The sequence below is a fragment of the Linderina pennispora genome, assembly GCF_002104995.1.
Source record: "Linderina pennispora strain ATCC 12442 chromosome Unknown DL89scaffold_13, whole genome shotgun sequence".
Taxonomy (NCBI): domain Eukaryota; kingdom Fungi; phylum Kickxellomycota; class Kickxellomycetes; order Kickxellales; family Kickxellaceae; genus Linderina; species Linderina pennispora.
Window position 1 is genome coordinate 166,567 of NW_024468261.1, and position 27,165 is coordinate 193,731.

The following is a 27,165-nucleotide window of genomic DNA, read 5'->3' on the forward strand; positions in this document are numbered from 1 at the left end:
TTATTCCAAAATATATGAACAGAAAATACTCGATAGTAGTAGCTGCGAAGGGAGAGGGAGCTCCGTCGACAGTGGCACTACCTGGCTGCTGTAGAAGGCTCCCAGCATTGATTAGAGATCGATGATTGGGGTGTGATTGTGATCAAGATTCTATCGGAGCTTGGAGGCCGAGTTTGCCGTAATCACACAGCCCTTTCGCCTCATGCGCCTGCTGCTTGCTTCTCAGCTTCGCAGCCTCCTTTCGCTATTAGCCGCTTCACCCATGCTATCGCAGATCAGACAAAAGGCAGTCAGCGCCAGACTGCTGCAGCGTTGCATGCTGAATTCGGGTAGAACCTACGTGTCACGCGTGGTAGCCCATGCCCGTTTTCAGCCCGCGAAACCCTCGCTCTCGATCCAGCGCGCGTCGCTCTCTACCACCCGCACTCTACGCAATGCCGCCAGCGAGCCCAGCAAACTGCAGATCCTCGGATCCACCTATGCTGCCGACAACTGGACAAATGTAACGCCCACGATTCTCGACAAGACTGGGCGCAATCTCCTGCACCAGCCGGCGCACCCGCTGGCGATCTTGAAGGAGCTGATCTTTAAGGAGTTCCCGACCTTTGCTCACTACGATGCGATTACCCCGGACGTGTCGACGTACAACAACTTTGACTCGCTGGGGTTCGCCCAAGACCACATCGGCAGGTCGCGCTCCGACACGTACTACATTAACGAAAACATGCTGCTTCGTACGCACACATCGGCTCACCAGCTCCAGCTGCTGAAGGCCGGAAAGAAAGGTGACAGGAGCCTGCTGGACCATGCAAGGAATGGCAGCGCAGCGCCCATGAACGAGAGGTTCCTGGTTGCTGCCGATGTGTATCGCCGCGACGAGATTGACGCCAGCCACTACCCGGTGTTCCACCAGATGGAGGGCGTCTGCACGTTCTCGCGTGCTGAGATCCAAAAGATCAAAGCTGCTGCGTCATCGCCCAATTCCTCGACCAGCTCCGCGGCCCAGGTCTCAGACACAACCGTTATTAGTAGCGAAAACCCAAAGCAGCCCGAGCATACCGACGAGGAGGTCGCTTTCCTTGTAGAGGACATGAAGCAGACAATGAACAACATGGTTGTGCAGATTCTGACCAAAGCCGTCGCCGCCAAAAGGACTGCAGGCAATGCCGACAACACGCAGACTGAGTTCCCAGTGCGCTGGATCGACGCGACCTTCCCATTCACTAGCCCCAGCTGGGAGATGGAGGTGCTGTTCCAAGGCGAGTGGCTGGAGATCTGCGGCTGCGGCATCATGAAGCAGAAGATCCTGAGTGACGCTGGGATGACCGACCGTGTAGGCTGGGCATTCGGGTTTGGTCTCGAGCGTCTGGCGATGCTGCTGTTTGGCGTGCCCGACATTCGCCTGTTCTGGAGCACTGACCCTCGTTTCACCGACCAGTTTGCGCCTGGCCAGATCAACACATTCAAGTCGTTCTCGCGGCATCCACCGTGCCCAAAGGACGTCAGCTTCTGGCTGCCTCAGGGTGGCGAATTCCATGAGAACGACCTCATGGATCTGATTCGGGATATCGCTGGCGATCTGGCCGAGGGTGTCAAACTTGTCGACGAGTTCACGCATCCGAAAACTGGCAAATCCAGCCGCTGCTACCGCATCAACTACTGCTCTATGGACCGCAATGTCACGCATGAGGAAATCAACGAGATCCAGGAGCGCGTCAGAGGCCAGATGGTCCAGCGCCTGGGTATCACGCTTCGCTAAGGAAAATCAGAGTGTCTCAATTCTAGGCTAATAAAAGACTCACTTAGTAGTGCCGACGCTGCGTGTTGTAGCCACGCCCATGCCGTTCATTGCGGTGGCGCGATCTATAGCCATTCTCATTGTCGTTGTCGTACTCTCGGGCTCTACGGCGGTCCCTGCTCCGATGCCCATCCCGGCTGTAGTCCCTGCTGCCATACCGTGGTGAAGATGGCGATCGTCTTCTCCTGGACCGACTACGGCGAGACCGCGAACGAGACCGGGACCGGGATCTAGACCGGGATCTGTACCTTTTCGCATATCGCGACCGAGAGCGAGACCGCGGCGGTGTTGTCCGTTTCCTGCTGCTATATGTGTTCTTTGCTATCTCCTTAGGCAGCGACTTCGCGCTCGCAATCTCTACATCTGTCTGCGGCTGGCTCATCTCATCATGTCGCTCGTGTCGCCGCTTCCTGATATCTGCCACATGATGCTCCAGCGTGCCTTGGATGCAGATTTTTAGTTCATCTACTGTGAGCGGCATCACACGCGGCAAACTGCGCTGGTACAGCGCCTTTATAGTTTTTGCAACCTGAACCACATCCTCGCCGTTGGCATCGAAAATAATCCACCATGGCGGCGACATGGGAAGCTGTAGATTACATTCATATGCTGCCATGTATATCGCGCCGCAGGCAATTGTGTCGGGCTGGAAGCACACGTATATCGGCGTTCTCAAAAGGTCGTTGAGGTAGTTCCACGCTAGCTGTGGGACTCTAGGGTGGCTACTGAGATTGAGGCTTTGCATATAATTTACCAGCAGTCCGTATGGCAGTTCGACCTGTACGTTGAACCCGAGCATGCGCAACACCTGCATTTCGCCAATAATCATCTCGTTCTTCAGATCGTAGTACTCGCTGTCGTATCCATCAGTCACGATCTCTGGGTACCCACGGTCGCGCTTGATAATAATATCGACTACATTGATGATATTGCGCACAGTCTGCGGATTCTCCTCGACTTTGCAGGCCAAAAACAACGCGCCGAGTACGGTGCTGCGCAACGAGAACTCTGTGAATGACGCCAAGTAGTAGAATCTTTGAAACATGATCTGTGCGCTGGCCATGACAACCTGAGGAACCCGTAGGACTATCCCAGAGGACTCGATCAGGTGGCACCCGTAAGCGCGCATGTCTGACTCCAGCTCCCGCGTCATCCCACGCTTCTGCGACGGCGACTGGCAGAATCTGGCTGGGCGTCAGCAGCGGGTTCTTTAGGGACAATCGAGACATTGTCAGAGTTATAAAGCAGAGAGGAGGCCTGTAATGACACAAAGAAGTACCCACCCTTTTGAGCCGAATTGTTGTGGGCTTGCAGGGCAAACTACGCTTCCCCATTTCAGGGTACAGTTATGGCGAAAAAATAAAAATAAAAAGAGAAAACAAATAAAAGATAGCATGGGCCTAAAGCGCACTGCTGTCGACCCCAGACCCTTACCCCTGAGTGCAGCCGCACTTTTCATGTGCTCTGAATTCCCCAGCGGACCAATGCCATGAGTGAATTCCCTTTCCAAAGAGCCCCGTTGTACTCGGTGACCTTGGCTGCCACAATGCTTCCTCAGGTACCCGTGGCCAAGGCTCTCGTCAGTGTTGGAATGGTGCTCTGGCAGCAGCATTGAAACAAGGCGCACTAATACCAAAACTGGTATTGCTTGTCATATCGTCTAGATAAATGTCTTTCTAATGGCACCTATAATGCATACTGCCGATGTTATTGATAGTCCTAGTGTTGGGACAAAGTATTAATATTTATGAAGAGAAGCGTTATGTTACTATTAGACAAGAGCAAGTGCAAAAAGGTGCTGAGCACACTAGACACCACAATACGACACCTTATTGTCATAGCCTTTCCCTCAGGAAGAATGGCGAATGAACACCTTTTACTATGTACACAGCTGCTGATAGATCCACTTGCTCAACTCCCTCAACAACCATTTGCATGGCTCCTCGAGTGTGAGAAGAGTTTGATAAATATATTGAAGGCGTTGTACCAGGGAAGTTGCTGAGGATACCAGCTATGCCTGTAGCAATCTAGCAGAGGACTACTGGTGTGCGAATCCGATAACGGGTACATGGTACTGATGGCTAGGAATACATAATGTGGACATATTCTATGAGGTACATGGTAATTATACTAAAGGAATTATCATATGGACCACTATTGTAAATACCAGGTACATAGCAAAATCTGTAAGTATATATTTTTGGTAGTGCTGGCCATTCTAATGTTGTAGAGAGGGGCTGAGACCGGTAGTGGGAGACCAGTTAGAATGTTATCAAAATACGAGAATATATATTCGATAGGGAATTCAACGGGAGGCCCGTGGGTTCCCTTCTTTTCATACTCAGGGAGTCGAGTTTGAAGAATTATATAGAAAACATTACCTGCCAGTATTGAACGCGGACCACTGGGGCGCTACAAAGGCCAGACTGAGCCTATCTGCAACTGATTCGGTTTGGTTTGGCTTGTCAGCACATCACCGCAACAGTAGTTAGAGCTGCCTTAACAACGCAGTTTGTAAGCATGCCAAACCGGATATGTGAGCCACAGATAGTTAGTTGTCAAGCGGTATATGAGGTTTAATCAAGCTGACCCAAACATAATAACACCTTCAAGTTTTATTGTAAAACAGGGATGGGCGTCAATTGGCATATAGCCTTGCTACTGTATGAGGGGTTCAAGCACCTTCCTTATCTTGGAATTGTCTCGGTTTGAATGCACTTATGCTGGGATGCAAGTTATAAACACGCTGATGCACTTGGGAATAGAGACATTCCGTATAGCCGACCTTCTCGAGCACTATCTCCTTGCGAGTTAGAACATGCACTCTGAGTATTGTCTCTCTATCCAGGAAATTCCTATAGTGCAGCGGCGAAAGGAGCGCTCGGGCCACGTACTGACAAAACTTGCAGTAGTCTTCATTTTCATGATATTTCTGCATCATGAAAATTGCGCGAGCTTCGTCATACGCAGACTCATACAGCATCTTCACCTTTTCACCTAATTTTCTAAGCTGCTCTCTCTCCCAAGGTTTGACATTTGGCGGCTACGTGGGAGTCGCTTGGAAGTGCGTCGACATCATAGTGGCAGGCATCAGACGATTTCTGATATAGCAGTCTCGCATATCCGATTCATCTTCTTCAATTCTCCCTTCAGCCTTTTACGATGCTCAGGATGAAAACAGCGACATGTCACAATAGCGACAACACCGTCTATCATCAAATCGCTATCGCTTAGCCATCTATGCTCCGGAGCGGTGCAATAATAATATTGCTGCGTGTTGTGAATCAAGAGGGAGTCTGCTAGCCTGCGGAGTCGACCACTATCATATTCATATCCCTCTTGGTTCGATCCTTCCTCTGACTGGTCTGACTCAGTAATCCTCGCCTGAAACATAATACTGGGTGGCATCACTACTTTCATCCATCGAACGACCCTATGTCTTCGTCCTCTGAATATGCGCTGTCTCCATACACTGCACTACCTCTTTCATCATCCTCGGCTACCCAGTTCGTTGATGTCATCAAGTGTGATAACCCTCTGTTCAGTGATATCTGTTTCGTTGAAATTAAAACCGTCGAGTATCAGGACGGACATCAGGCTATTTTGGTCATCAACTTCGTCCATTTTGTTCTGATGATTGCAGTAATCTATGGCTTATCATAGTGCGAGAAAAATAACAAAGCGATGCTGTGTGGTGGGATAGGTGCTGGAACAGGTGGTGGTTTGCAGATAGTTGTAAGAACGATGGCCAGCGTCTGCTTTTTATATGCTGTCCTGGGTACATCCTCATGTGGTAAAGGGTGTATGATCGGCCATGTCTTTACACAAAGCTAACTCAATCCCCGCTGGTAAACACTAGTTTGAACACAGAATGGGCGATTCGCCTCTTTCCAATTTTGGATATTTTCCTTTCCACACATTATCTTGAAAGAAATTCCATGATTAGTTGGCTTTTGTTCCTTCTTCGTAGCACTAGTTTTGCAAAAAGATATGTTGGTCCATCTAGACTTGGCTAGCAGGCCATTTTCCTGTCTCGCCCTGATGTTAAGGGTGGAGTTTGAATACAGAATAGCTACTACTTACATGGTGCAGGTATTGCAAATTCAATGTTGGCGCTTTTTGCATATAGTTTGAAGGTTGGTAGAATACTATTGTGAAATACCAGTACTTGAATAAATAGCGTGTTGCCATCTGGTTTCTAGCATCCCTACTTGCTTTCTAGACCTGACAAAATGAGCCATGTGCCAATGGTGTGATTCTGCAGATGGCAGCAAATTACTAATCGTTGCAACAACAGGGATCAACTTGCTCAAGAACAAGCCAATGTCCTAATACGAAAGCGACATACTATCCCGCAGGCCATGGAGGATGTCCAGGATCTGCCTGTGAAAAGCCTTCACATTTAATTTTTCTTTTGGTGATGCAACATCACCAGCAGAAATACTGTAAGACTTCATAGCGGATGAGAGCTAACTGTAGACTATTTTGTCGTTCAGGAGCAGTATTGTTGCCGAACACACCATGACGTTGCCGAATATTGCGAAAAGTAGCTCTACAGGATGCTTTGGTGATTAGCAAAGTGTCATAGACCGATGACTGTGCACCATAGTAGCTACCACATGTGAGGGATTTCCAGGAGGTATATAGATAATCCATCCTGCTAGTAGCAGTCAACCAAGGCAGCTGATTCTGGGCAGCTTCTACTCGCCAAAGGATTCCGATAAGTGAATGCAGTCTATGTGTGCTTCCTTTGCTAAAGCCAAAGGAAATGGAACCTCACTCCGAGTGCAGTCCAATGCAGCATATTCTTCTCTGGACGATAGGGATATCGGCTTCTCTGATGGCTCTAGACTGGTGTGGGTCCTAACAGTGTCCATCCATACTGGTATACGGGCCAGTCTGAATCTGTGGATAGTAGAGGGGGTGACGAGGCATAGTACGGGTAGGATAGATACTGTTGTTCTATCAGTCCTATTGCTGTTACCAGCGTCTAAAGAGTTCTAATGAGTGCGTTGTCTCAACAGTAATCTGGAGCCAAAAGAATATGCCTCAGAAATGGACACTAGAAAGGATATTAACCATACTCGTACTTGTTTCTGGCAAGCAGATGCCATATTTGGCATATCATTCTGTACAAAGGACCTCAGGTTCATTATTGGAATCCACAGTCCAAACCTTTGAAAGGCATGCTCGTTTATTGTGCAGCGTCTTTTACACCAGAGGACCCTCAGAACAACCAGTGATCGACATTCGCAATAGACCAGGCAAAATATCTGGCAGATGGCTTTTTGGTATAAATGCAACGGCATGTTTGCATCCTTCAAATATTCTCCAAAAGCCAGCGGCTAAACATGGTCTCGTCACATTTTCGTTCACTGATGATTCGTATCAATTCTACCCCACCAGACCCCAGTACACTTATCTCCATGTCGGCACAGTCAGCACTTGCGCAAGAAGACTACCCCATCTATTCTGACATCCTCAGCTAGCACCTCTGTTGGTAATTGATCAATAGGTTATTGCAGACGATGTGGAGAAACCCATTGGTCCTACAGCATGATCAGTATCAAAGAAACCAATGGCTATCTCTGGGTAGGAAATGTAGACAGCAGGATGATACAAATGTACAAGCAGTCCACAGGACGAACAGCAGACATCCAAGCCGCCACAGCATGAGCAGAGTAATTCCTCAGACGCCATATCGTGCCTTGAGCACTACGAGGATATTAGCTGGGGCAGCTCCTAGACAGGACATAAACATGCATAGAGTATCCAGTATGCCATGTGTACATGTCACAGCCGCGTTCAATTCCTGCAAAAAGAATGCACATGTAGGTGCAGTGGTACTGGCTGGCATTGCAGCTGGAACAGCTGGCTGGACGTTCAAAGCCTGCAGATTCAAATATCCCCTTAGGGTATGTCTCGTTCTTGTACAACCAAAATGCAAACTCAGTGTGCACGTCCGTTGAGGCGCCTGAGTGTGCTTATCATGAAGGTATTTGGCAGCATCCATAGCCCAGTGCACAAGCTTGCTGTTGTCCTCAGGCGATTCGACAGCATATTCCATTGCAGCTGCCTGAACCACTTGCGACATACATGTCGGAAACATGGACGAGTTCAATGGAACTTTTTTGCTCGGCTTAGAACCGAAAGAAAGAACGACTTTAAAAGAGGTAAGACGAGGGAATGTTTGGGAGAAAGGGAATCCACACTGAATGGTACGTAGCTTAGTCTTCCAGATCCTTATCCTTGCTGCTGTTCCCCGGAGTATGGATAGCGGTACGCACTCTAGGTCCACGAGCTGCTGGTGCTCACAGGCTGGGTGATGAACGGAGTGTTGCCCTCGGTCGGCAGGGTGGACGAGCGGCCCAGCGAGGGCAGGTCGGGGAGGAAATTCACGCCATCCTCGTTCTGTCCCTTGCGCTGCTGCTGCGAGTGGCGGATGGCGCCAAAGAACCTGACGGCCCGCTGGACATCGCGGATCGAGGACTCGACGCGCATGCGGGTGGTCGAGACCTCGGGCAGGTGCTGCTGGGCGGGGGACTCGGCGCTCTCGAGACCGAAGCAGGCGCTAAAGTCAGGCAGGGTGCGCAGGAAGAAGCCGACGGGCAGCGACAGGACGCCAATGAACAGGGTTCCGAGCCACTGCTCAGCAGACAGCGAGGTGGTGGAGAAGGCGATGCCACCGAATTCGACAATCAGCCACTGGACGCCAATGACGACGACCTGAACGAGCAGGAAGCCAGTGTCGTTGTGGATGTTGGCAAAGACGTTGAACTCGTGGGGCTGAATGCGGCGGCAGTTGACCTGGTTGAAGACCTGCAGGAACACGAACGAGTTGAAGACCATGGTGCGCAGCTGCGCCAGGCCCTGCGTCGGTGTACTTGAGGATGGAAGATCTCGTGGCCGTAGTTCAGCAGCAGCAGGTTGATGGCGACCTGGAAGATAGCCTGGCCGATGATCATGCGCCACATCTCGAAGGTGATCAGGGCCGAGTTGCGCTGCTGTGGCGGGCGGTCCAGAACCTCGTCTGTCGGGCCCTCAGTGGCCAGGGCCAGGGCAGCCAGGGTGTCCATGATCAGGTTGACCCAGAGCAGCTGCACGGCCGTCAGGGCTGACTGGCCGTCGGCGCTGAACACGGATCGAGATGAAGGTCAGGAACACAGCAGTGATGTTGACGGTGAGCTGGAACTGCAGGAACTTGCGCACGCTGTCGTTGACCGCACGGCCCCAGCGCAGCGCCTTGACAATCGACTTGAAGTCGTCGTCCATCAGGATGATATCGGAGGCTTCCTTGGCCACCTCAGTACCGGCAATGCCCATCGAGAAGCCGACGTCGGCGAGCTTGAGCGCTGGCGAGTCGTTGGTGCCGTCACCAGTCATAGCCACGACCTCGTTGCGCTCCTGCAGGCGCTCAACCATAATCTGCTTGTCGAGGGGCGACGAGCGCGCCATGACCTGCAGGACGGGGGAGCACAGCGTGCTGCTCCTCGGGGCTCAGCTGGCGCCATTGCGGGCCGGTGATGGCCTTGCCGCCCTTGGTCAGGATGCCAGCATCGCGGGCAATGGCACGTGCAGTCTCGATGTTATCACCAGTGATCATGCGGACAATGACGCCGGCCTTGTGGCAGTCAGCGACGGCCTGACGGACACCTGGGCGCAGCGGGTCCTGGATGCCCATGACACCGATCCAGATGAGGTCGGACAGCGGCGCGTCCTCGTCGCTGCACGTGCTGGTGCTCGTCGTCGGAAATGTCCTTAAAGGCCAGGGCAAAGGTACGCAGGGCATGGTTGGCCATCATCGAGATGTTGCGCAGGGCCTGGTTGCGGGCCGCCTGGTCGAGCGGATGCATATCTCCGTTCTCGTCGACATACTTGGAGCATGCGCGCAGGACAATCTCCGAGGCGCCCTTGGCGTGGACGCGGAACTGGCCGTTGGCAAGCGGGATGATGGTGGTCATGGTCTTCTTCTCGGACGAGAACGGATACACGCGGGCGGGCTTGTTGTCAGCGCGGACCGAGCGGTAGTCCTGGCCGCATGTCTTGGCAAAGCCCAGCAGGGCGCACTCGGACTTGGAGCCAATGAACTCGATGTGGCCCGACTCGTCGGGACCCTCGAAGGCGGTGGAGTTGACGGCAATACCCTGCATCAGCAGCTCCTTGGTGCCCTGGGGCAGACCCTTGAAGAAGGCAGCAACGCCCGGCAGCGACGTCAGCTCGTTGCCAGGCAATGAAGGCACGGACCACAGGTCATGCGGATTCTGGGTCAGCGTTCCGGTCTTATCAGTGCATCACAACGGTGGCTCCACCCATGGTCTCGCAGGCCGACAGCTGGCGGACCAGGTTGCCGTCCTTGAGCATCTTGGTGGTGGCATAGGCGAGCGCAATGGTGACAGCCATGGGCAGGCCCTCGGGCACAGCGACAACGACGACGGTGATGGCCTCGATGACGATGGAGACAAAGTGCGAGAACATGATGCTGGCAGGCGGGAACTCGGGGGCGAGGGCGCACTGGACAAGGTACTTGACAACCAGCGTAATCAGCAGCAGCGTGGCAGCCGACATACCGTACTTTGCGATCTGCTCGGCGAGCACGTCGAGCTTGCGCTGCAGCGGGGTCTCGGAGCTCTGGCCGTTGCGCATGGCCATCATAATCTTGCCATAGAACGAGCGGGTGCCGACAGCCACAACAACCATCTTGCCGACGCCCTCCAGGACCTTGGCGCCGCTGAGGATGAACGGGTCGAGGCACTCGTCCATGGTGCCCTTCTTGATTGCGTCAGATTCGCCGGTAGCGCTCGACTCGTCGCACTTCATGCGGTGGCCGCTCAGATACACGCCATCGACAGGCACAATGTCTCCAGGCTCAATCAGCAGAATGTCACCGACGTTGATTTCCTGCACGCCGATTTCTACCTCATTTCCGTCACGCAGCGCCTTGACCGTCCGGTCCTCCTTCTTGGCGTTGAGCTTGCGGAACTGCTTCTCCTTCTGGTAGTCGTTGATGGCGTTGGTGAAGCACACAACCAGCACCGCCAGGAAAATCGCTGCTCCCTCGACCCATCCCACCTTGACCTCGTCGTTCTTGTGGCTGCCCCACATGTCGTCGTAGATGCCGACAAGCAGTCGACACCACCGACGCAATGGTCAGCAGAATAAGGGTGCGGTCAGTTGTACGCGTCAAACAGCAGCTGCAGGAACGTCGTTGTCTCAGCCTCGGGCAGCTCGTTGCGCCCAAACACCGCGCGCCGGGCCTGGAACGGCTCGGACTGGCGTAGGCCGTCGGTGTCGACCTGCTCACGCTGCCGGAGGCCCACAGCGGGGTCCACCAGGAGGTGCTTGCACACCTGCTCGGCTCCGCCCAGCTGCTTCAGCTTCTCGATGTCCTTGGGGTCAAGCATGGCCGTCAGCTGCTCGGGAGACACGCCAAATGCACCTGAGCTGGTGTTGATAGGCGCCGGTTCCGTTCCACTTGCTGCGTGGGCAGCAGCGGTGAACGCTCGTTTCTCTCTACGGGTGCCATTTTCAGTTAAATAGGCAGAGAGACGATGGAGATAAAAGTGTTGGAGAATAAGAAAAGTGTCGTGAAAAGAAAAATAGCGGTTAGGGGGTGGGGACAAGAGGTCCCAGTATGTCGTTATATAAGGGGGGGAGAGTGTGTGTGTGGTTGTACACACTGTCTTGTTCGTCGTAAGAGGGGTGCTTTGTCGTAAAGTGCTCGGGTAGGGGGGAAACAATGGAGGTTGGGAAACAGAAAGGGCGAATTTCGGGTGGGCGGCGACAGGTTGCCCTAGTCTTGTGGGCGAACCACAAAACGACCAAAAGGCCAAGCATGAGGGAATTTGATGCAGATGCGGGATGCGGGGGCGCACCCAATCGAAGATTCGTAACAGAAGACTTGCAAAAAAGAAAAAAACTGCTGATTGTGACCAAAAAAAGAAGCAAAGATCGGCGTTTCGGGGACGAGAACTGCACGCATCACGGACATGGGCTGTTCTAGGGCACACGCGTAATTACGTCTTTTGGGTAGCTCACAAAAAGCCGCTACTTTTCTGGGCTCCGCCCAGCGGCGAGTAGTGGGTGAGCTTTGAGAACAGGGTCCGCTGCTTGGCCAGCGACGAGCCCGTGTCGCCCTTGGTCTTCTGCCGCAAGGAGTCGACAATGCTGCGCATCTGCGCCTTGTCGAGATCGTCGCGCTTGGACAGAATGTCCTCCACCAGGGCCAGCGGCAGATCCGGATACTGCTTCTTGAACGAAAAGAACTCCAGGAAGAACATGGCCGGCGCCGACTCGATCATCGACTGCACCACATTGACAATGTCCAGGGTGCGCGTCACCGCCTCGGGGTCGATGCGCGTGCGGAAGTACTTTGCCAGCTGCGCCGTCTCGTGCTTGAGCCGCTCGGTGGTGCGTGTCTTGTAGAACCGCACCTTGAACGACACGGCGTCGACGTAGCCGAGCGCCAGCCGCGACAATAGGTCCTGCATCAGGCGCTCGTACAGATACGGGTCCATGCGGTCGCGCAGGTCGACGTCGTAGTCGACAAACGTCTCAATCACCAGCTGCACCATGTCCTCGTGGTACCAGTCGGCCGTGTAGAACGCCGTGGTCACGCTCTGCAGGTCGTTGAAAATGATGTCGGCCAGCGCGCCCGTGGCCGCCTCGGCAATGTCCATGAAAATGTCCATTGGTCTGGGAGAGCTCGCTGCGGAAGCGCTCCTGGTGCGCGCGCCCCAGTGTGCTGCCGACCTCCTCGCGGATGGTCTCTGCCTGCTCGACGCAGCGCAGGCTGTCGTTGCCCAGCGCCATGGCGTAGTCGACCAGGCCCTCGATGACGTTCTCGTCCTTGATCTGCTTCTGCTTCTCGGCGTCAATGACCTCCTTCCACTGCTTGCTCATGTCCTGGAAGATCTTGTTGCATTCGGCCATCAGGTCGCATAGCAGCTTTGCGCGCTGCGACTCCACCACCAGCGCAATCTGCTGGTTTATAATCTCAAACAGGAATGATCGAGCCCTCCAGCACGTAGGTGCCGGCGTCCGAAATGTGCGGCGCGTCCTGCCGGTTGATGAACGTCGAGGTCTCGGAGCGCATCAGATTGACCACCCATTCACGCACCTTGTTGCGCACCAGGTCCAGGTATTCCTGCGCCAGCTGGTCCTCGCGGCCCTCCAGCAGCGCTGGCTTCAGCTGCTCGCGCGGAATGCCCAGGTCGCGGCCGCATTGCAGAGCTGTACTCGCGCACCCACCGCAGCAGCACCAGGATCGCGCCGCCGTCAAGGTCGCCCGTCGCCAGCCGGTTGGTGTTGGCCACAACCGCCTGGTGGTACTCTTCCACATACACGTCAAAGATGTAGTAGTTTGCGGGGAAGCCCGGCGCCACAGCCTCAGACACAAACGTCAACTCGTCGACGACAAGGCCAGTGGACCTCGGAAATGCCCTCAAAGTCCTGCACCTCCTGCTCAAAGAACTCGTTGATGCGCTTGCTGACAAACGTGTGGATCAGGCTGAGCAGCTTCTTCTTGTATTGCTTGACCTTGCGGTCGGTCTTTGGCGCCTGCGCTAGCGTCTTGACGCTGGCGCTGCCCAGTAGAGACTGCCGCCGCGCCAGCCCTGCGCCTTCCCGCTCCCTCTCCTGCGTGCGGTCCGCTGCCTCCTCAACCTCAATGACCTTGAGCAGCTGGACGATGATGTTTGTGCGGTTACGCAGCGCCAGCTCAAACATGTTGCTTGGCAACGTGCCACAGGAACTCCTCAAACTCTGCTACCAGCGCGTCCAGGCTGCCAAACATCTGTGCCAGCGTCTGCTGCGAATCGGCGTCGCTGGCGCCCGAGAACCCCATTGCGCGGTTGCGGAAGTCCTCGAGCTTGTACAGCGAGTAGTGCAGGCGCAGGAAGGTTAAAGTCGGCCTGGTCAAAGTTGGTCTGCGCGTCCGTCAGCATGTGCCGCACGCTTGTGTACTGCTCGTGGAACTCGCTGAACTGCCGGTAGAACTCGTCGGTGCGCGCAAAGTTCCGGTTCACCATCGAGATCTTCTGGATCCGGTCAAAGTTTGTCAGGTAGCTCTGCGCGTCGTGGCAGAGCTGGTCGACCTTTTGCATGTCCGTTTTTACGCGTGTGATCTGCTCCTTTGTAGAATACAGGAGCTCCAGGCCCTCCTGCACGTCGTCGAATTGCCGCCGCACATCTGTGTTCAGCTGTGCGTCAATGAGGAACTTTTCCTGTGCTAGTTTGCGCCGCACATCGTCGGCCCTGTAAATGAGGTCGTCCGGATGACGCAGCAGCTTGGCCAAGCGCTGCACTGCGTACTGCTTGACATCCTTGTCGCCAAGCGATTCCTCGAGTGTGGTCATAATTAGTGTACGAATGAAGGGTTGAGAGCTGAGTTGAAATGCGTTTTCTGCAACAGCAGGCATGTCACCATGCCAAAGAGTGCCTACGTCTGCACCACTTGTAAAATCAAGAAATTATATACACTTCAGCTTTGCTGCGAAATGCGATATCCAGCTTTCGAGGTTTTATTCGATACTGCGTGCCTGAGGATACTTTTGGTAGTACTGTGCCAGCGTTGTCTTCTCGACCACCGTTGCTGTCAGCGATGCCGACGTTGCCGAGTCAATGGCGACTCTCAGGTACTCGCCGATCTTTGGCTCGATGCCATCGGGAATCTGCAAAAACACCTTGTGCGCGTAGTCGTCTGAGCCATACGGCCGCCCGTGCTTCTTGGTCAGGCCCTCATACAGCACCAGCCCCTGGGTTCCAACATACCGCTGGTTCTTGGCCTGCGCCTGCCGGTGGAACATGTCGATGATCTCCTGTAGCCTCCTGCCCTTGACGTCGGCCGGAACATCGTCCTTGAACTTGCGGTGCGCGTGGGTGCGCTCACGCATGCTGTACGCGAACATAAAAGCCGCATCGAACTTGATCGTCTCCATCATCGACACTGTGTCTCTGTGCTCTTGCTCCGTCTCGCCGCAGAACCCGGCAATCACATCTGTGCTGAACGTCACATCGGGGATGACCTTGCGGATGTGTGCTGCCAACTCAATGAAGGCGTCTCGGGAGTATCCGCGCCGCATGCGCTCCAGACATGCTGTGCTGCCGGACTGCAGCGGCAGGTGGATGTTGCGGACACACATTCGGGTTGTCACGGATTACGTGCAATAGCTCGTCGGGGAAATCCTTCGGGTGCGGCGACGTGAACCGCACGCGCATCTCAGGATCCACCTGCGCAACGCGATGCAGCAGCTCGGCAAACCGCCTGCCGCCCTCCTTGCGCTTATAGATGGTCTTGAAGCCGCGGCTCAGGTCGGCGCCGAACCCCTCGGTCTCAAACTCTGTGCTCTCGCTCGTGTCCCGGTATGAATTTACGTTCTGGCCCAGCAGCGTGACCTCGCGGATGCCCTGGCTGCTGAGGGTCTTGACCTCCTCGACAATCGAGTCGATGTTGCGGCTGCGCTCGTTGCCGCGCGTAAACGGTACGATGCAGAAGCTGCACATGTTGTTGCATCCACGCATAACGCTCAAATGCACGCTGATTTTGTTCTCGTCTAGGCGCACCGGAGTGATATCCGCGTATGTCTCGTCCGCCGACAGCATTACATTGGCGACGCCGTCCGCCGACATTGCCCGCAGCGACAGGAGGCGCGGGAGGGACCGGTAGCCGTCGGGGCCGCAGACCACATCAACAAGCTTGTCGGACTCCAGAAGCTTCTCCTTCAGGCGCTCAGCCATGCACCCGAGCACACCGACCATGGGCGCACGGTCCGGCCGCGACTTTGTCTTTAGCGATTTCAAATGCGACAGCCGGCTCCAGATCCGGTCCTCGGCCTTTTCGCGGATGGCGCAGGTCATCAGGAATATCACATCGGCGTCGTCTAGCGAGTGCGTGCGGTGGTACCCGGCCTTGTTCAGCACTGCCATGAGGATCTCTGTATCGTTGACGTTCATCTGGCAGCCATACACCTCGACATAGTACTTGCGCCCTTCGCCCCAGTCTTGCACCGGCAGGTACGGCAGATCCTCGGGTGTGGCTTTGGAGAGATCGGCTTGCTGGTCAGGCAGCGACTGCGCCAAAAAGTGCTGCAGGGAAGGGCCAGTGCGGTTGTTGAACACCAGGTGCTTGCGCTTGGCCTTGCTTGTGGCCGTGGTCTTTGCTGATGCTGATGATGCTGCTGCTGATGCCGCATAGCCCCGCCGAGCCAGTGTCTGGAATCCCGTGGTGCGGCTCAACCGCCAAGCCCTTCCAGCAATCGTGGACCCAGTAGCCATTATGTGCGCTAACAAAAAAAAAAAGATATATGCTGTCGAAAGAAGCAGCCAAGAGTGCAGGATCGGACGGTTTGCGCATTATCGTAAAGCGTGGCATCAAGAAATCGCCTGGTAAAAATCTCATCAGCTGCTTGATTTCATTAAATCCAGATGCCGATTAAATCTCGGATCTGGTGAATGCGCAGCCCACTCGCGTCGGGTGCCCTACGCGTCGTCGCGGCTTTAATGCTGCCAGCGCTTTCCCTCACTCCTTCTCTGCCTCTGGCACGTCTTTTTCTGCTCTATTCTTTTCCTTCCTGCTTAAATTCAACCAAGCCAATACTGTATTTCGACGACTCCAGAGGAATGGCGCCCAATTCGTCAAGGTAATAATGCATTTGGAATGTGGCGTGCGGGCGACATCGTGCAAACTCCCTTTGTTCTAAAACTGCACTTTCGGCTGTCTAGAGGTACGAAGCGTAGGGACTCGTCGCGATATGACGACGAGGTTGACCCTGCGGGCTTTTTCCAGGAAACTAGCGGACCCTCGAAGGCGCGCAAGATCAGCAAGCCCAGCACCTCTGCGGGCTCCAGCGTCTCCGTCCACGACGCACATGAGCTCGGCTATGTGCCGAAGCGCTCCCAGAAGGAAGTGCGCAGTGCTGCTGCCCATGGTCGTCTCACAGGGTCAAACCCCACCGACCCGTCGCTTCAGATCCCCGAAGGAGCCCCCAACTGTCTGGAGGGCAAAAAGTTTGTAATCACCGGTAACCTGCCAGGCTTAGTCGCGCGAGGATGCAGAGGACCTAATCAAGCGGTACGGCGGACAGGTTGTTGGTTCGGTGAGCAAGAGGACGTCGTTTTTGGATTGTTGGTACCGAGCCCGGCGCCACCAAGGTCAACAAGGCTAAGGCCGTGGGCACACCAGTGCTGTACTTGGACAGCCTTCTTGAGATGGTTCGCGAGTCAAGGCAGACACAGGATGAGGAGGAGGAGGCAGCTGGCGGACACTCCGACTAGTGCCGATGAGGATGAGATGGAGGTCGATGAAGAGAAGGTTATTGGGTTCCCGGCCAGCGATATGCCGACTCTGAGCAAGAAGACCTTCAACTACTCCAAGATGAAGGCTGGTAATGCCGCGCTGAACCCGGGCTCGAAGGAGGTCCCTGCGGGTCGGCCAGGGTGCTTTGAGGGAATGACGTTTGTGGTCACTGGCAACCTTGAGTCGCTGAGCCGCGAGGAGATGGAGGATTTGATCAAGAGCTACGGCGGACGTGTGACCAAGAATGTCAGCAGTAAGACCAGCTACCTGGTTGTTGGTGAGGAGCCAGGGCCAAGCAAAGTCGAGAAGGCCAAGGTGTTCAAGACGTGGTGCCTGAGTGAGGACGATGTGCTGGAGCTGATCCGTGCGTCAAACCCTGATGCTGCAAAGACTGCGGGTAAGCCTGCCGCAGCGGATGGACCATGCGCCCGCCGTAAAGTCTGAGACCAGCTTCAGCGAGCCAGAGGCCATCGATATGGCTGATGAGCCTAATGTGAAGACTGAGCCTGGCGTGGGCACCAAGACCGGCTGAGAAACCGAAGCCAAGTGCGCCTGCAGGCAGGGGAGCAAGCAGCAGTGCTAGCAAGGGCAAGGAGCGCATTACCTGCAGCCTTCCTGTGCCGGGTGTGGCCAGGACTCCAGCAAACTCGGAGCTGTGGACAGACAAGTACAAGCCCAAGAGCCTGGATGACCTGTGTGGCCACAAGACGCAGGCGCAGGAACTCATCAAGTGGCTTGGAAAATGGGCCGAGGGGTATATCACTGATCCTCGCGCTGTCCTGATCTCTGGGCCGCCCGGAATCGGCAAGACCACCGTCGCCCATCTGGCGTCGAAGATAGCCGGATTCGACGTGCTTGAGCTCAACGCCTCGGAGCAGCGCAACAAGAAATCCCTGCAGGAGGCCCTAGGCCCAGCGATCGGCAACCGCAGCATCCGCGAGTTCGACCAGCATGCGCTGAGCAAGCTCGAGCACGACAATGATGAGCTGAACCCGGCGGACAAGAAGGCAGCCGGACAAAGCGGCAGGAAGAAGCTGGTCATCATCATGGACGAGGTTGATGGCATGTCGGGCGGTGACCGTGGCGGCAACGCCGAGCTGATCCAGCTCATCAAGCGCACCAAGGTCCCCATCATTTGCATCTGCAACGACCGCAGCTCACCCAAGGTGCGCACGCTGGCCAACTACTGCAATGACATGAAGTTCCGGCGGCCGTCAGCGGCGCAGATGCAAGGGCGGATGAAGGCCATTGCCAAGAGGGAGAATCTGCAGGTTGAGGATAACGCGCTGCAGCAGCTGGTGGCGTCGACGCAGAACGACATCCGCCAGATCATCAACCTGCTGTCGAGCTACGCGCTCAAGAGCTCGTCCATGTCGTACCTCGACGGCAAGGCGTACGCAGCCATGAACAAGAAGGAAGTGGCTGTCGGCCCGTTCGACATCATTGGCAAGTATCTCAACGGCGGTGAGAACATGAACATGTCGTTTGCCGACAAGATCGACCTGTATTACCAACGACTTTTCGATCACCCCGCTGTTTGTCCAGGAGAACTACATTGACAACACGCCAAACACTGCGCGCACTGGCTCCAAGTCGCAGAAGGAGCTTGACCTGAGTACGCTAGACTGCCTGGCTGAGGCATCTGACTACATCTCGCAGGCGGATGTCGTCGACAGCAAGATCCGGGGATCGCAGCAGTGGGGCCTGATGCCGCTGCATTCTGTGATGTCATGTGTGGGGCCGGCGTACCATATGCGCGGGTCTCACAACGGCATGTACAGGTTCCCCGGCTGGCTTGGTCAGAACTCGAAGGGCGCCAAGACAGCGCGCCTGCTGCGCGAGATCCAGGGCAACATGCGGCTGCGTGTGTCTGTCGACAAGACCGAGATCCGCAAGTCGTACATCCCGGCCATGGTGCCAGAGCTGACGCAGCCATTGATTGACAAGCACATCGACGGCGCCGATGCGGTTATTGAGATCATGGACCACTACTATCTGAACAAGGACAACTGGGACAGCATGCTGGAGCTGCACCTCCACGGCACCGCAATCCTGAAGCAAATCCCGGCGCCGGTGAAGTCGTCGTTTACGCGCGAGTACAACAAGAGATCGCACCCGATCGCGTTCCAGTCGCATGCAGGAGCGTCGGCAGCCCGGGCTGCAGCATCAGCAGCCGCCATCAAGCCTGACGACGAGGGCATTGTCGACGATGATATGGTGGAGGTTGATGACGACGAAGACGACAGCGGCAGCGACGAGGATGTGGCTAACGACAAGCTGATCAAGCCGGCCAAGGCCAAGGGAAAGAGAAAGGCGCCGGCTGCGAGCAAGGCGTCGTCGTCCAAGAGAAAGACACCGGCCAAGTCCAAGGCCCGGAAGTGAACGTAGCGCTGACTAGATAGTTGAAGCATGCTTGTCGCACTTTGTCGCATTTTTAATTTTAGCGTCTCTGCAACCCTGTCGGCGACACGCTGCTATTGACGGACTCGGCGATTGTCGGCTAGGCGCGGTTCCCAAATCGGCCAAGAACCGCAGGTTTTTTGGTCGGAGAAAGGCAAGTCGCCTACTTTTTTTTGTCCGCACCAGCGCCAGTGCCAACCGCACGCGTTTTGTGCTTGACCCCAGAAAGGAGCGAGGAATGGTGGACCGGGTTCCCTGCCTCTTGTTCTTCTTTGTGGTTTCTCTATTTCAATTAAATTCAGCTCTCTTTTTTCGACACCAGCGTAGCAAAACTCTCGTGTGGTTTCCTACCTTTCCCCTTGATTTACGACACCCACTCTCTTTCTTCACGAATCGGATATCCTCTCGTTTTCTGTGCCAACAACCTCCTCCTTTCTCCCCCGTTCGAGAGGGCACCGACACTTTCACTTCATACTCACTTTTCCCTCTTTCTTCCGCCCACAGCTATTTCAACCACTTTATTATAACGAGCACCGCACACGAGCCTTAACCTTATGATGATGATGATGATGGAAGCACCGTCGTCGACACTCATCGTGTGCGTGTCCCTGGGCGTCATTGCGATCGTGACGCTGCTGATTACTGGCGTATTGCTGCTGCTCCGGCGTAGCCAGCACAAGAGCCCGCAGGGTAAGTTCTAGCTTGCGAGTACAGATAGGGCCTTCAATTAGTTGCTGTTGCCGCATGGCATAATGGAGGCAAGCCCACGCCTAAGCCACAGCGGGCATGAATGGTCTCCTCCCTCGCCTCGTTGCCCCCTCCCCAGACGCTGTTAAACTGAGATCCTTGCATAGTTGCCACTATGCCCTGGGGAAGAGGCATTGCGGGCTGGGGGACCATGCCTTAATTCGCGTGCCGGCCCTACTGCGCTATTGCAGACAGTATTCTGCGCAAATGCTTTTCAGCAACGCGGGCGGTGTCGTCAAAACAGGCTACTGCTGTCATTGAAAGGAAAAGCTGGGGGAGGAGCACGGCTGGCACTAAAAAATTTCACTGCTGTAGACGACCTGGAGCAGGGCACGGAGAATAGCAGCGAGCGGCAGCCGCTGCTGAATGACGCGTCGATTCGGACGCGGTACGCACAGGACTCGAACGAGTTTGCGAGGCCGTTCATTGTGCGCGAGGGCGGACTGTCGCCGAACGCCGGGTCGACAGCCATTGGCAGCGCAATGGGGTTCAGTCCCGTCGAGAATGTAGTGACGATTGTGCCCAGCGACTCGTCGGATTCAGAGTCGAGCGCTGACTCGTGCTCAACCGCGCCAAACTCTGGCAATGGTAAGTTGCCAAAAAAAAAAAAAACGATTTTCCAGTGCTCCTTTGGGGGAGCTGGCCGTGGATCGGGATACATCCAGACACTTTGCATTGAAATGCGACTTTGTTGTAGCAGCAGAGGATGCACACGCTGGGATCGCCACGAAGCCAGCTGAGACACCCAGCGTCGTCGTGGACGAGGTTGCCGAGCCCATGCAGGAGGCAAAGAGGGACGAGAATGTGTCTGCGCAGGACTCTGGCAGCGAGGCGGTGGCGAGTGAAAGCGTGGTCCTACCCCGCAGCACCGCCATCGGCGAGCCCAGAGCGGCGCCCATGCCAGTACACACACGGTTTTCATTTACGCAGCTGTCCGAGTCCGAGGACACCGACATGACCACCGATGATGACGAGGAGAAGCCAGCAACGAGGACGTTTGCTGATGTGACCGCGAAGCGGCTGGGCAGGCGCGAGCCGTCGCAGAGCTCGGGCGACACTGCGGTGATGTCAGGTAAGGCTGGTCCGCAGAGCACGGCGCAGGGCCCACGGCAGCGGGGATTCACGCTGAACGCACAGGCCAAGGCATTTCGTGCCGAACAAGCTGCGGCACAGCTCGGGATCGGTCAGCCGGGTGACGACGCAATCTCGCGCGTCATTCGGCAACAGCCTTACCTACAGCAACGTCGTCAAGCAGCTGAGCGCGCCGCAGATGCAGGCACTGGGCCGGTCGGTCTCAGGGCAGCTCTGCAGCGCGGGCCGAAACTGGGATCGCGTACGAGCTTCTCGGAGAGGGCGGCTGCGAATGGTGGCAGGGAGCAGCAGCAGGCGTCGCAGCCAGGCGGGCGGACGGTCGACGGCGGCAGTGTCGAACAAGCGGTGCCGGTTCTGGCCGAGCTGCAACAACAAGAACTGCAAATACGTGCACCCGTCGCAGACGTGCAGGATGTACCCGGACTGCAGCTACAGCAACCACTGCATCTACATCCACCCGAGCGACACCCACAAGATCAACATCATGCTGTCGCGCGGCAACAGCCGCCGCTCCAAGCGCAGCCAGCAGGACATTCTGCGCCTCAACAACCTCGAGGCCTATGTTGCCGACAACTGAGCCCCCTGTGTCGCTCGTATATTTCCAAACCAGCTTCCTGTTTTATTCCCATATTACAAAAATGCTCCAAAAAAGACAGGGATCCTGTGTGGCCTAATCCCGACGGTACCGGTCACTGCGGTATGCCGGTGACGGCGTGCGCGAGTCCGATCTGGCGGCCTGCGGCGGCCGATCTTCAAATTCGCGTCTCCGACGCTCCTCGCGCTCCACGCGGCGCATCTCGCGCAGGGTCAGATCCTGGCCGTCAAACAGCGACTTGACCAGCGAGCGCGACGGCTTCCTGATGTGCATAAAGTTGCAGTATCCGCCACGGTTGCACTCGCCATTGTCGTATTGCCGGCAGCACGCTTCGCGGAAATCCGTCACCGGCGACAGCTCCGCCCACACCGGCAGCCCGCCGTAGTACCGGTTGTTGAGCGAGTCGACGGCCTTTTGCGCGTCGTCTTCGCGTCCGGTACTTGACGTACACGTTGCCCAGAAGGTGGTCGCCGACGTTGTCGCACACCTTCAGCTCCTCGATCTCGCCGTACTTTGCCAGCTCCAGAAACATGTCCTCATAAAAGTCCTCGAAATGCTGCTGGATTTCGTCGTCCTTCAATTGGCAGTCGGGCTTCAGCGACGGGTTCTTGTACATGTTCGATACCAGAATTGTCTGCGAGTATGTCGGCTTCACGTGCCGCCGCGAGCACCGGTCGCCGTGCCTGCACGACCCGATCTTGTGGTAGAACGAGCAGTGCACCTTGTCCTTCTCTGTGCCGAAAATTGACGCCAAATGCTCAGCCATGCTGCCAGTACTACTAGTGTAAAAAAAGTCGAGTGAGGGTGAAATGGCGTGCACTCGGAGTCGAAGCTGCCAGCACCTTTGCCCCTTGTGGCTCAGCTCGGCTCGCAGAGCGGGCATTGATCCATCGCCAGCCGCGGCACGTGAAGCCGGACCAATGAATGTGCGTCACAAGCGGGAAGCGTTGGGGCGAGGCGGCAGAAAGAAGGCCAGAAAGCTTTTTCTTCGTAGCTGGCCCGCGAGGCGGAAAAATTAGTCGTGGCTTTTTGCCTTTTGGCCAGACCCACAGCCCGCCAAGTCTCAGAAAATAGGAGAAAAAAAATTTTTTTTTTCGTTCTATCAACGGGCGCCGGCGTGGTTCTGGCGCGCTCCTCAAATAAAAACCGTCCACCTCCGTCCCGCTCCCTCAACCCCCAGCTCGTTTTATTCGTGTCCGACGCGTCTTTCTGCCCCCTGTGTCGCCTGGCCCTCACCTAACCCAGCTTGCCCGACGCAATCTGCCCAATACCGCCCAGGACAAATCCACGCGTCCCCTGTTCCCATATCCAATCTGTCGGAGCGCAAAAATCGTTCCACCTCTATATCTACGACCCGATTTTTGTCGCCCGTTTCAGCAATATTTTCGACTTTTTCTCTTTTTCCTCCATCTCCCCCCTCTATTTCATACGCGTGTTTGCGAGCATTTTTATCGCGGCTATAGCGCTGGATTTGTCTGTCCCGGATATTTCGCCTCGCTATTAAGTGGTAGGTTGTCCAAAAAACATGTTTTTCTTGCTGCGTCCGGCGCCATATGGCGCGCGTCCCTAATCCCCTGGTGCACATACACCCGTCGCTCCTCCCCCATCTGCAGAGAGGTTGGAGGGGAAGCGAGATAGGGAGGTTTGTTTCTGGCGTAGTGGTTTTATTCTTATCATTAATTTTTGTAACTAAATACACTTTCAAACGTGCGCTTCCATCTCCTTAGCTCCAACCCTATCTGGAAACTCCATCTCTTTCTCTTTCTCTTCTTTTTCCTACTCCAACGGCAGCAGCAGCACCACACAAAAACCTTCGAATCAAAGGCAGGGCATGATGGCGAGTGAAGGCAATACCTCGAATGGAGATATTCCAATTAGCATCGATATCGCGTCGCCGGAGCAGATCGCAACAGCAGCGCTCGCCCCTAGCGGCGATGTTGCCACAACACAGAAGCGGCCCGTCGACGACGGAACCACGGACATAGACATGGGCAGTTCGCAGCCATCTCAGCAACCGGCAGCACCTGTGGAGACAAAACCTAACGGGCACACAGCAGCAGCGTCCGATATGGACGTCGACCAGGACAGTTTGGAACCAGCAGCCAAGCGAGTGCGGGTAGAGTCGCCAAAGCCTGAGGATACTGCTGGCCTTGTTTCGACGCCTGAGAACAAGGAGAGTTTTGCGCCGGTCGCGTCAGAACCTGTCCCGGCCAAGACTGAAGCCCCTGTTCCTGCCGCCGTGGCTGCACCTGCCCCAGACGCTGTGGCAGCCCCTGCTCCTGCTCCCGCGTCGGCCTCCACCCCAGCTCCGGCCCCGGCACCAGCCCCGGCACAACTACACCGGACTGAGATTCTGATGACAAAGGAACAGCACAAGTATTGCACGGCGATGCTTAGGGCACTAAAAAAGCACCGCGACGCCGGACCGTTCCTGAAGCCAGTTGACGTGGTCGCGCTGAATATCCCCGACTACGTGAACATCATCAAGTACCCAATGGATCTGAGCACGATCGAGAACAAGCTCAAGGGCCGTCTGTACGCAGACACGCAAGGATTCACGGACGACCTGCGGCTGATGTTCAACAACGCCTATATTTACAACGGGACGCGAGTCAGTGGTTGGGAACATGGCAGGTAATCTCGAGGCGATGTTTGATACGCAGATAAAGAAGATGCCGACAGGGCTTGATACCGCGCTTGCGGAGCACAACCGGCATTCCTCTGACACCAGCGGCGGCCGGCGGTCCAGCTCGGTGTCGCGGCCCAAGCGTGAGGCCCATCCGCCCCCCAGCCGCGACGTGCCCAGCTCTGGGCGGAAAAAGTCGATGCCATCGGACCCGCAGCTGCGCTTCTGCCTGAATGTGGCCAAGGACTTTATGAAGAAGAGCAACTTCAACATTGCGTATCCGTTCTTGGAGCCCGTCGACCCGGTGGCCATGAACTGCCCCGACTACTTTGACATTATCAAGCAGCCGATGGATCTGACGACGATGAAGAAGAAGCTGGAGCGCGGTGCGTACCAGAACGCGCTCGACTTTGATTCTGATATGCGCCTTATGTTCCGCAACTGCTACACATACAACCCGCCCGGACACCCCGTGCATGAGGCAGGACGGGCACTGGAGGCTCGGTTCGACCAAAAGTGGACCGAGCTGCCGGTAGCAAGCTCGGCCCGTGCTAGCCAGTCACCGGCGCCGCACCCGTCGGCAGGCGCACCACCGCCTCTCCCGCCCTCGTTCTCTGTCAGTGGCGGCACGGCCATTGCACATTCGCAGTCCTTTCTCGCGGTCACACTCGCCTCCAGTCGGCGGCGAGGACGAGTTTGACAAGCATGTGTACACTCTCGACGACGAGATCGACATTGATGCGCGTAGCCAGTCGTCGCAGACAGACGAGATCCGCAGCCTGGAGCTCAAGGTGCAGAGCATGGCGCGGCAGCTGGAGGAGCTGAAGCGGTCTGAAGGCACAAAGCGGCGGCCGTCGTACGGCGGCGTCAGCGGCGGCACCCCGCGGCGTCCCAGTGTCGGCTCAGCGCGGTCGGCAACCCGATCTCCGCCGCCGCCTCTGTCGGCACCGCCTACCTCGATGTCGCATCGGCGAGTCGGCTCGAATGCGACGTCACCAATCTCATCGACTGCTCCCATGGGCGTTGCTGGCTCGGGCCGTGGACGCGGCACGCCTGGCAGGCGCCGTGGATCGCGTGGGCGCGGAGCGCGCGGAGCAGCGGCAGGCATGACCCGCGAGGAGTTTGCAGGAATGGAGGACGCTCTGTACAGCGCGCCTCCAACTGGTGGTTCGGGACGCGGGCGCGGGCGCCGCCGTCGTGGCAGCATTGAGTCGCTGGAGCTGACGCTGGACCAGAAGCGGGCGCTGAGCGGGCGGATCGAGGAGCTGGACCCGAACCGTCTGCGGGTAGCGCTGATGATTATCAAGTCGGCGTACCCGGATCTGAACGAAGACGAGGAGGAGATTGAGCTGGACATTGACACGCTGGACCACTTCACGCTGCGCAAGCTGTACGAGTACGTGGTGCTGAGCCGCGAGGAGGCGGCGCGCGAAGCAATCCAGCGCAACAACGCGCAGCATGCGGAGCGGCGAGCTGGCAACAATGGCACCAGCAGCAGCAACCAGTCGGCGCTGGCGGCACCGGTGCAGCCATCGGCGCACCCGCGGCCGGACGAGGCGGTGCAACGGCGTATCAACCAGCTGGACGAGAAGCTGAAGCGGCTGGACTCGACCCGGCAGTACGACCGGAGCGGCTCTGGGCGCGCCAAGGGCATGGGATTCGATTCGAGCTCGAGCGGCGAGAGCGGGTCGTCGGACTCTGAAGATTCAGGTGATCATTCTGACTAAGCATTTGTCGCATTCCCATGTTGCTGTTGCTGTTGCTATTGCTGGCTGTGTTTGTTCCTTTGCTTCTGGACCTGTTCCTTTTTGGAGCATTTTTCTCACCATTTGCGGCTTTTGTTGCGTCTTCACTTGTGTTTCTGCCGAACCTTGGACCGTGCTCAGGTGCGGACTCTGGGGGGAGGCGGGTTTGCTGTCTTCTTCTGTCTCTGTTTGCAACATGCAATCCGATCTTCTCCTTGTCACTGCTCAGTATTCTCTCTCTCTCTCTCTCTCTCGCCTCCCTCCGATCATCTCCCCTTTACCTTCGCATACACAGACACGCACACAGACTTGACCCGTACACACACTCTCGCATATCACCTTCCGTTTCTGGAATGGAGACCCTCCATCCGACACTCTTTGCGCCTACTCTACATTGCGATGCGCTTTTTCTCACTTCTTGCGGCCGATCCTTTTTCAGTGGGCTTTTGGGCTTGCTCGGACATTGCGGTTCTCCGAGCGATGGGCTGGGTTGGGTTGGATTTGTTTCAGTTTTATGGCTGGATCTTTATCTGAGGACCCCTGTTTTTGGAGTTTCGGACTGATCATCGGTTTCTGCGGCGGTTCGTGAGAGAGGGGAGAGAGAATATTGAGCGGTGATACACAATGGAGGTGCGGCTGGAGCTCCCACTGTTGCCTCACTCATGTGTGGTGGTGGCTGGCTCGGCTGCATATATGATCTGGGGGCTGTTGCAGGTGGAGGGAGGGAGAAGGTGGTGGACATACAGAAATGCTGGGTGGTGGACTTGCAGAAACGCTGGGTGGGGGACTGCTCTGTGGGGACAGGCTGGGCGCAATTGCAAAGAGCCGGCGGTGGCAGCGGCAGGCACTTGGCTAGCATGGCATGGCAAT

The 27,165-nt window shown here is 55.9% G+C and overlaps 10 protein-coding genes across 10 annotated transcripts; 4 read left to right on the forward strand and 6 right to left on the reverse strand.

The window, feature by feature from the left end:
* Window positions 1-235: 235 nt before the first annotated feature.
* Window positions 236-1,815, forward strand: DL89DRAFT_269525 (phenylalanyl-tRNA synthetase). Its single transcript, XM_040888333.1, has one exon. It carries the CDS (start codon window positions 263-265, stop codon window positions 1,757-1,759), a length of 1,497 nt encoding a protein of 498 aa, XP_040741007.1. The 5' UTR covers window positions 236-262; the 3' UTR covers window positions 1,760-1,815.
* A 485-nt stretch (window positions 1,816-2,300) lies between these two features.
* On the reverse strand, window positions 2,301-2,975 carry DL89DRAFT_215898 (cyclin-like protein; the record flags this gene model as incomplete). Its single annotated transcript, XM_040884297.1, has 1 exon — window positions 2,301-2,975. A coding segment is annotated over one exon (675 nt), but the record flags the coding sequence as incomplete, so codon positions are not given.
* A 1,207-nt stretch (window positions 2,976-4,182) lies between these two features.
* Window positions 4,183-5,516, reverse strand: DL89DRAFT_269526 (uncharacterized protein). Its single transcript, XM_040888334.1, has 6 exons — window positions 5,333-5,516; window positions 5,231-5,292; window positions 5,190-5,208; window positions 4,895-5,167; window positions 4,544-4,841; window positions 4,183-4,515 (listed from the first exon to the last, which is right to left on the reverse strand). The coding sequence occupies exons 1-6, from the start codon at window positions 5,420-5,422 to the stop codon at window positions 4,457-4,459; spliced, it is 801 nt and encodes a 266-aa protein (XP_040741009.1). The 5' UTR covers window positions 5,423-5,516; the 3' UTR covers window positions 4,183-4,456.
* A 2,570-nt stretch (window positions 5,517-8,086) lies between these two features.
* Window positions 8,087-11,199, reverse strand: DL89DRAFT_275662 (calcium-translocating P-type ATPase; the record flags this gene model as incomplete). Its single annotated transcript, XM_040889334.1, is given in 8 exon segments — window positions 8,087-8,350; window positions 8,405-8,668; window positions 8,737-8,916; window positions 8,936-9,256; window positions 9,276-9,467; window positions 9,505-10,077; window positions 10,097-10,889; window positions 10,976-11,199. The coding sequence occupies 8 exon segments, from the start codon at window positions 11,197-11,199 to the stop codon at window positions 8,087-8,089; spliced, it is 2,811 nt and encodes a 936-aa protein (XP_040741010.1).
* A 3,102-nt stretch (window positions 11,200-14,301) lies between these two features.
* Window positions 14,302-16,092, reverse strand: DL89DRAFT_269528 (uncharacterized protein). The gene is made up of 2 exons (XM_040888335.1): window positions 14,936-16,092; window positions 14,302-14,904 (listed from the first exon to the last, which is right to left on the reverse strand). The coding sequence occupies exons 1-2, from the start codon at window positions 16,067-16,069 to the stop codon at window positions 14,317-14,319; spliced, it is 1,722 nt and encodes a 573-aa protein (XP_040741011.1). The 5' UTR covers window positions 16,070-16,092; the 3' UTR covers window positions 14,302-14,316.
* Window positions 16,093-16,330: 238 nt separating this feature from the next.
* On the forward strand, window positions 16,331-19,472 carry DL89DRAFT_324482 (DNA replication factor C, large subunit; the record flags this gene model as incomplete). Its single annotated transcript, XM_040891455.1, has 8 exons — window positions 16,331-16,434; window positions 16,532-16,805; window positions 16,843-16,890; window positions 16,931-17,013; window positions 17,045-17,458; window positions 17,493-17,601; window positions 17,633-18,540; window positions 18,587-19,472. Exons 1-8 carry the CDS (start codon window positions 16,415-16,417, stop codon window positions 19,470-19,472), a joined length of 2,742 nt encoding a protein of 913 aa, XP_040741012.1. The 5' UTR covers window positions 16,331-16,414.
* A 587-nt stretch (window positions 19,473-20,059) lies between these two features.
* On the forward strand, window positions 20,060-21,906 carry DL89DRAFT_294886 (uncharacterized protein; the record flags this gene model as incomplete). The annotated part of the gene is made up of 6 exons (XM_040890567.1): window positions 20,060-20,180; window positions 20,553-20,825; window positions 20,935-21,449; window positions 21,490-21,524; window positions 21,590-21,662; window positions 21,706-21,906. The coding sequence occupies 6 exons, from the start codon at window positions 20,060-20,062 to the stop codon at window positions 21,904-21,906; spliced, it is 1,218 nt and encodes a 405-aa protein (XP_040741013.1).
* Window positions 21,907-21,999: 93 nt separating this feature from the next.
* Window positions 22,000-22,690, reverse strand: DL89DRAFT_278967 (uncharacterized protein; the record flags this gene model as incomplete). Its single annotated transcript, XM_040889540.1, has 2 exons — window positions 22,000-22,335; window positions 22,370-22,690. 2 exons carry the CDS (start codon window positions 22,688-22,690, stop codon window positions 22,000-22,002), a joined length of 657 nt encoding a protein of 218 aa, XP_040741014.1.
* A 1,608-nt stretch (window positions 22,691-24,298) lies between these two features.
* DL89DRAFT_211254 (Bromodomain-containing protein) lies at window positions 24,299-24,529 on the forward strand (the record flags this gene model as incomplete). Its single annotated transcript, XM_040884201.1, has 1 exon — window positions 24,299-24,529. A coding segment is annotated over one exon (231 nt), but the record flags the coding sequence as incomplete, so codon positions are not given.
* Window positions 24,530-24,835: 306 nt separating this feature from the next.
* On the reverse strand, window positions 24,836-26,561 carry DL89DRAFT_51879 (uncharacterized protein). The gene has a single exon (XM_040891761.1). It carries the CDS (start codon window positions 26,202-26,204, stop codon window positions 25,110-25,112), a length of 1,095 nt encoding a protein of 364 aa, XP_040741016.1. The 5' UTR covers window positions 26,205-26,561; the 3' UTR covers window positions 24,836-25,109.
* Window positions 26,562-27,165: the final 604 nt, after the last annotated feature.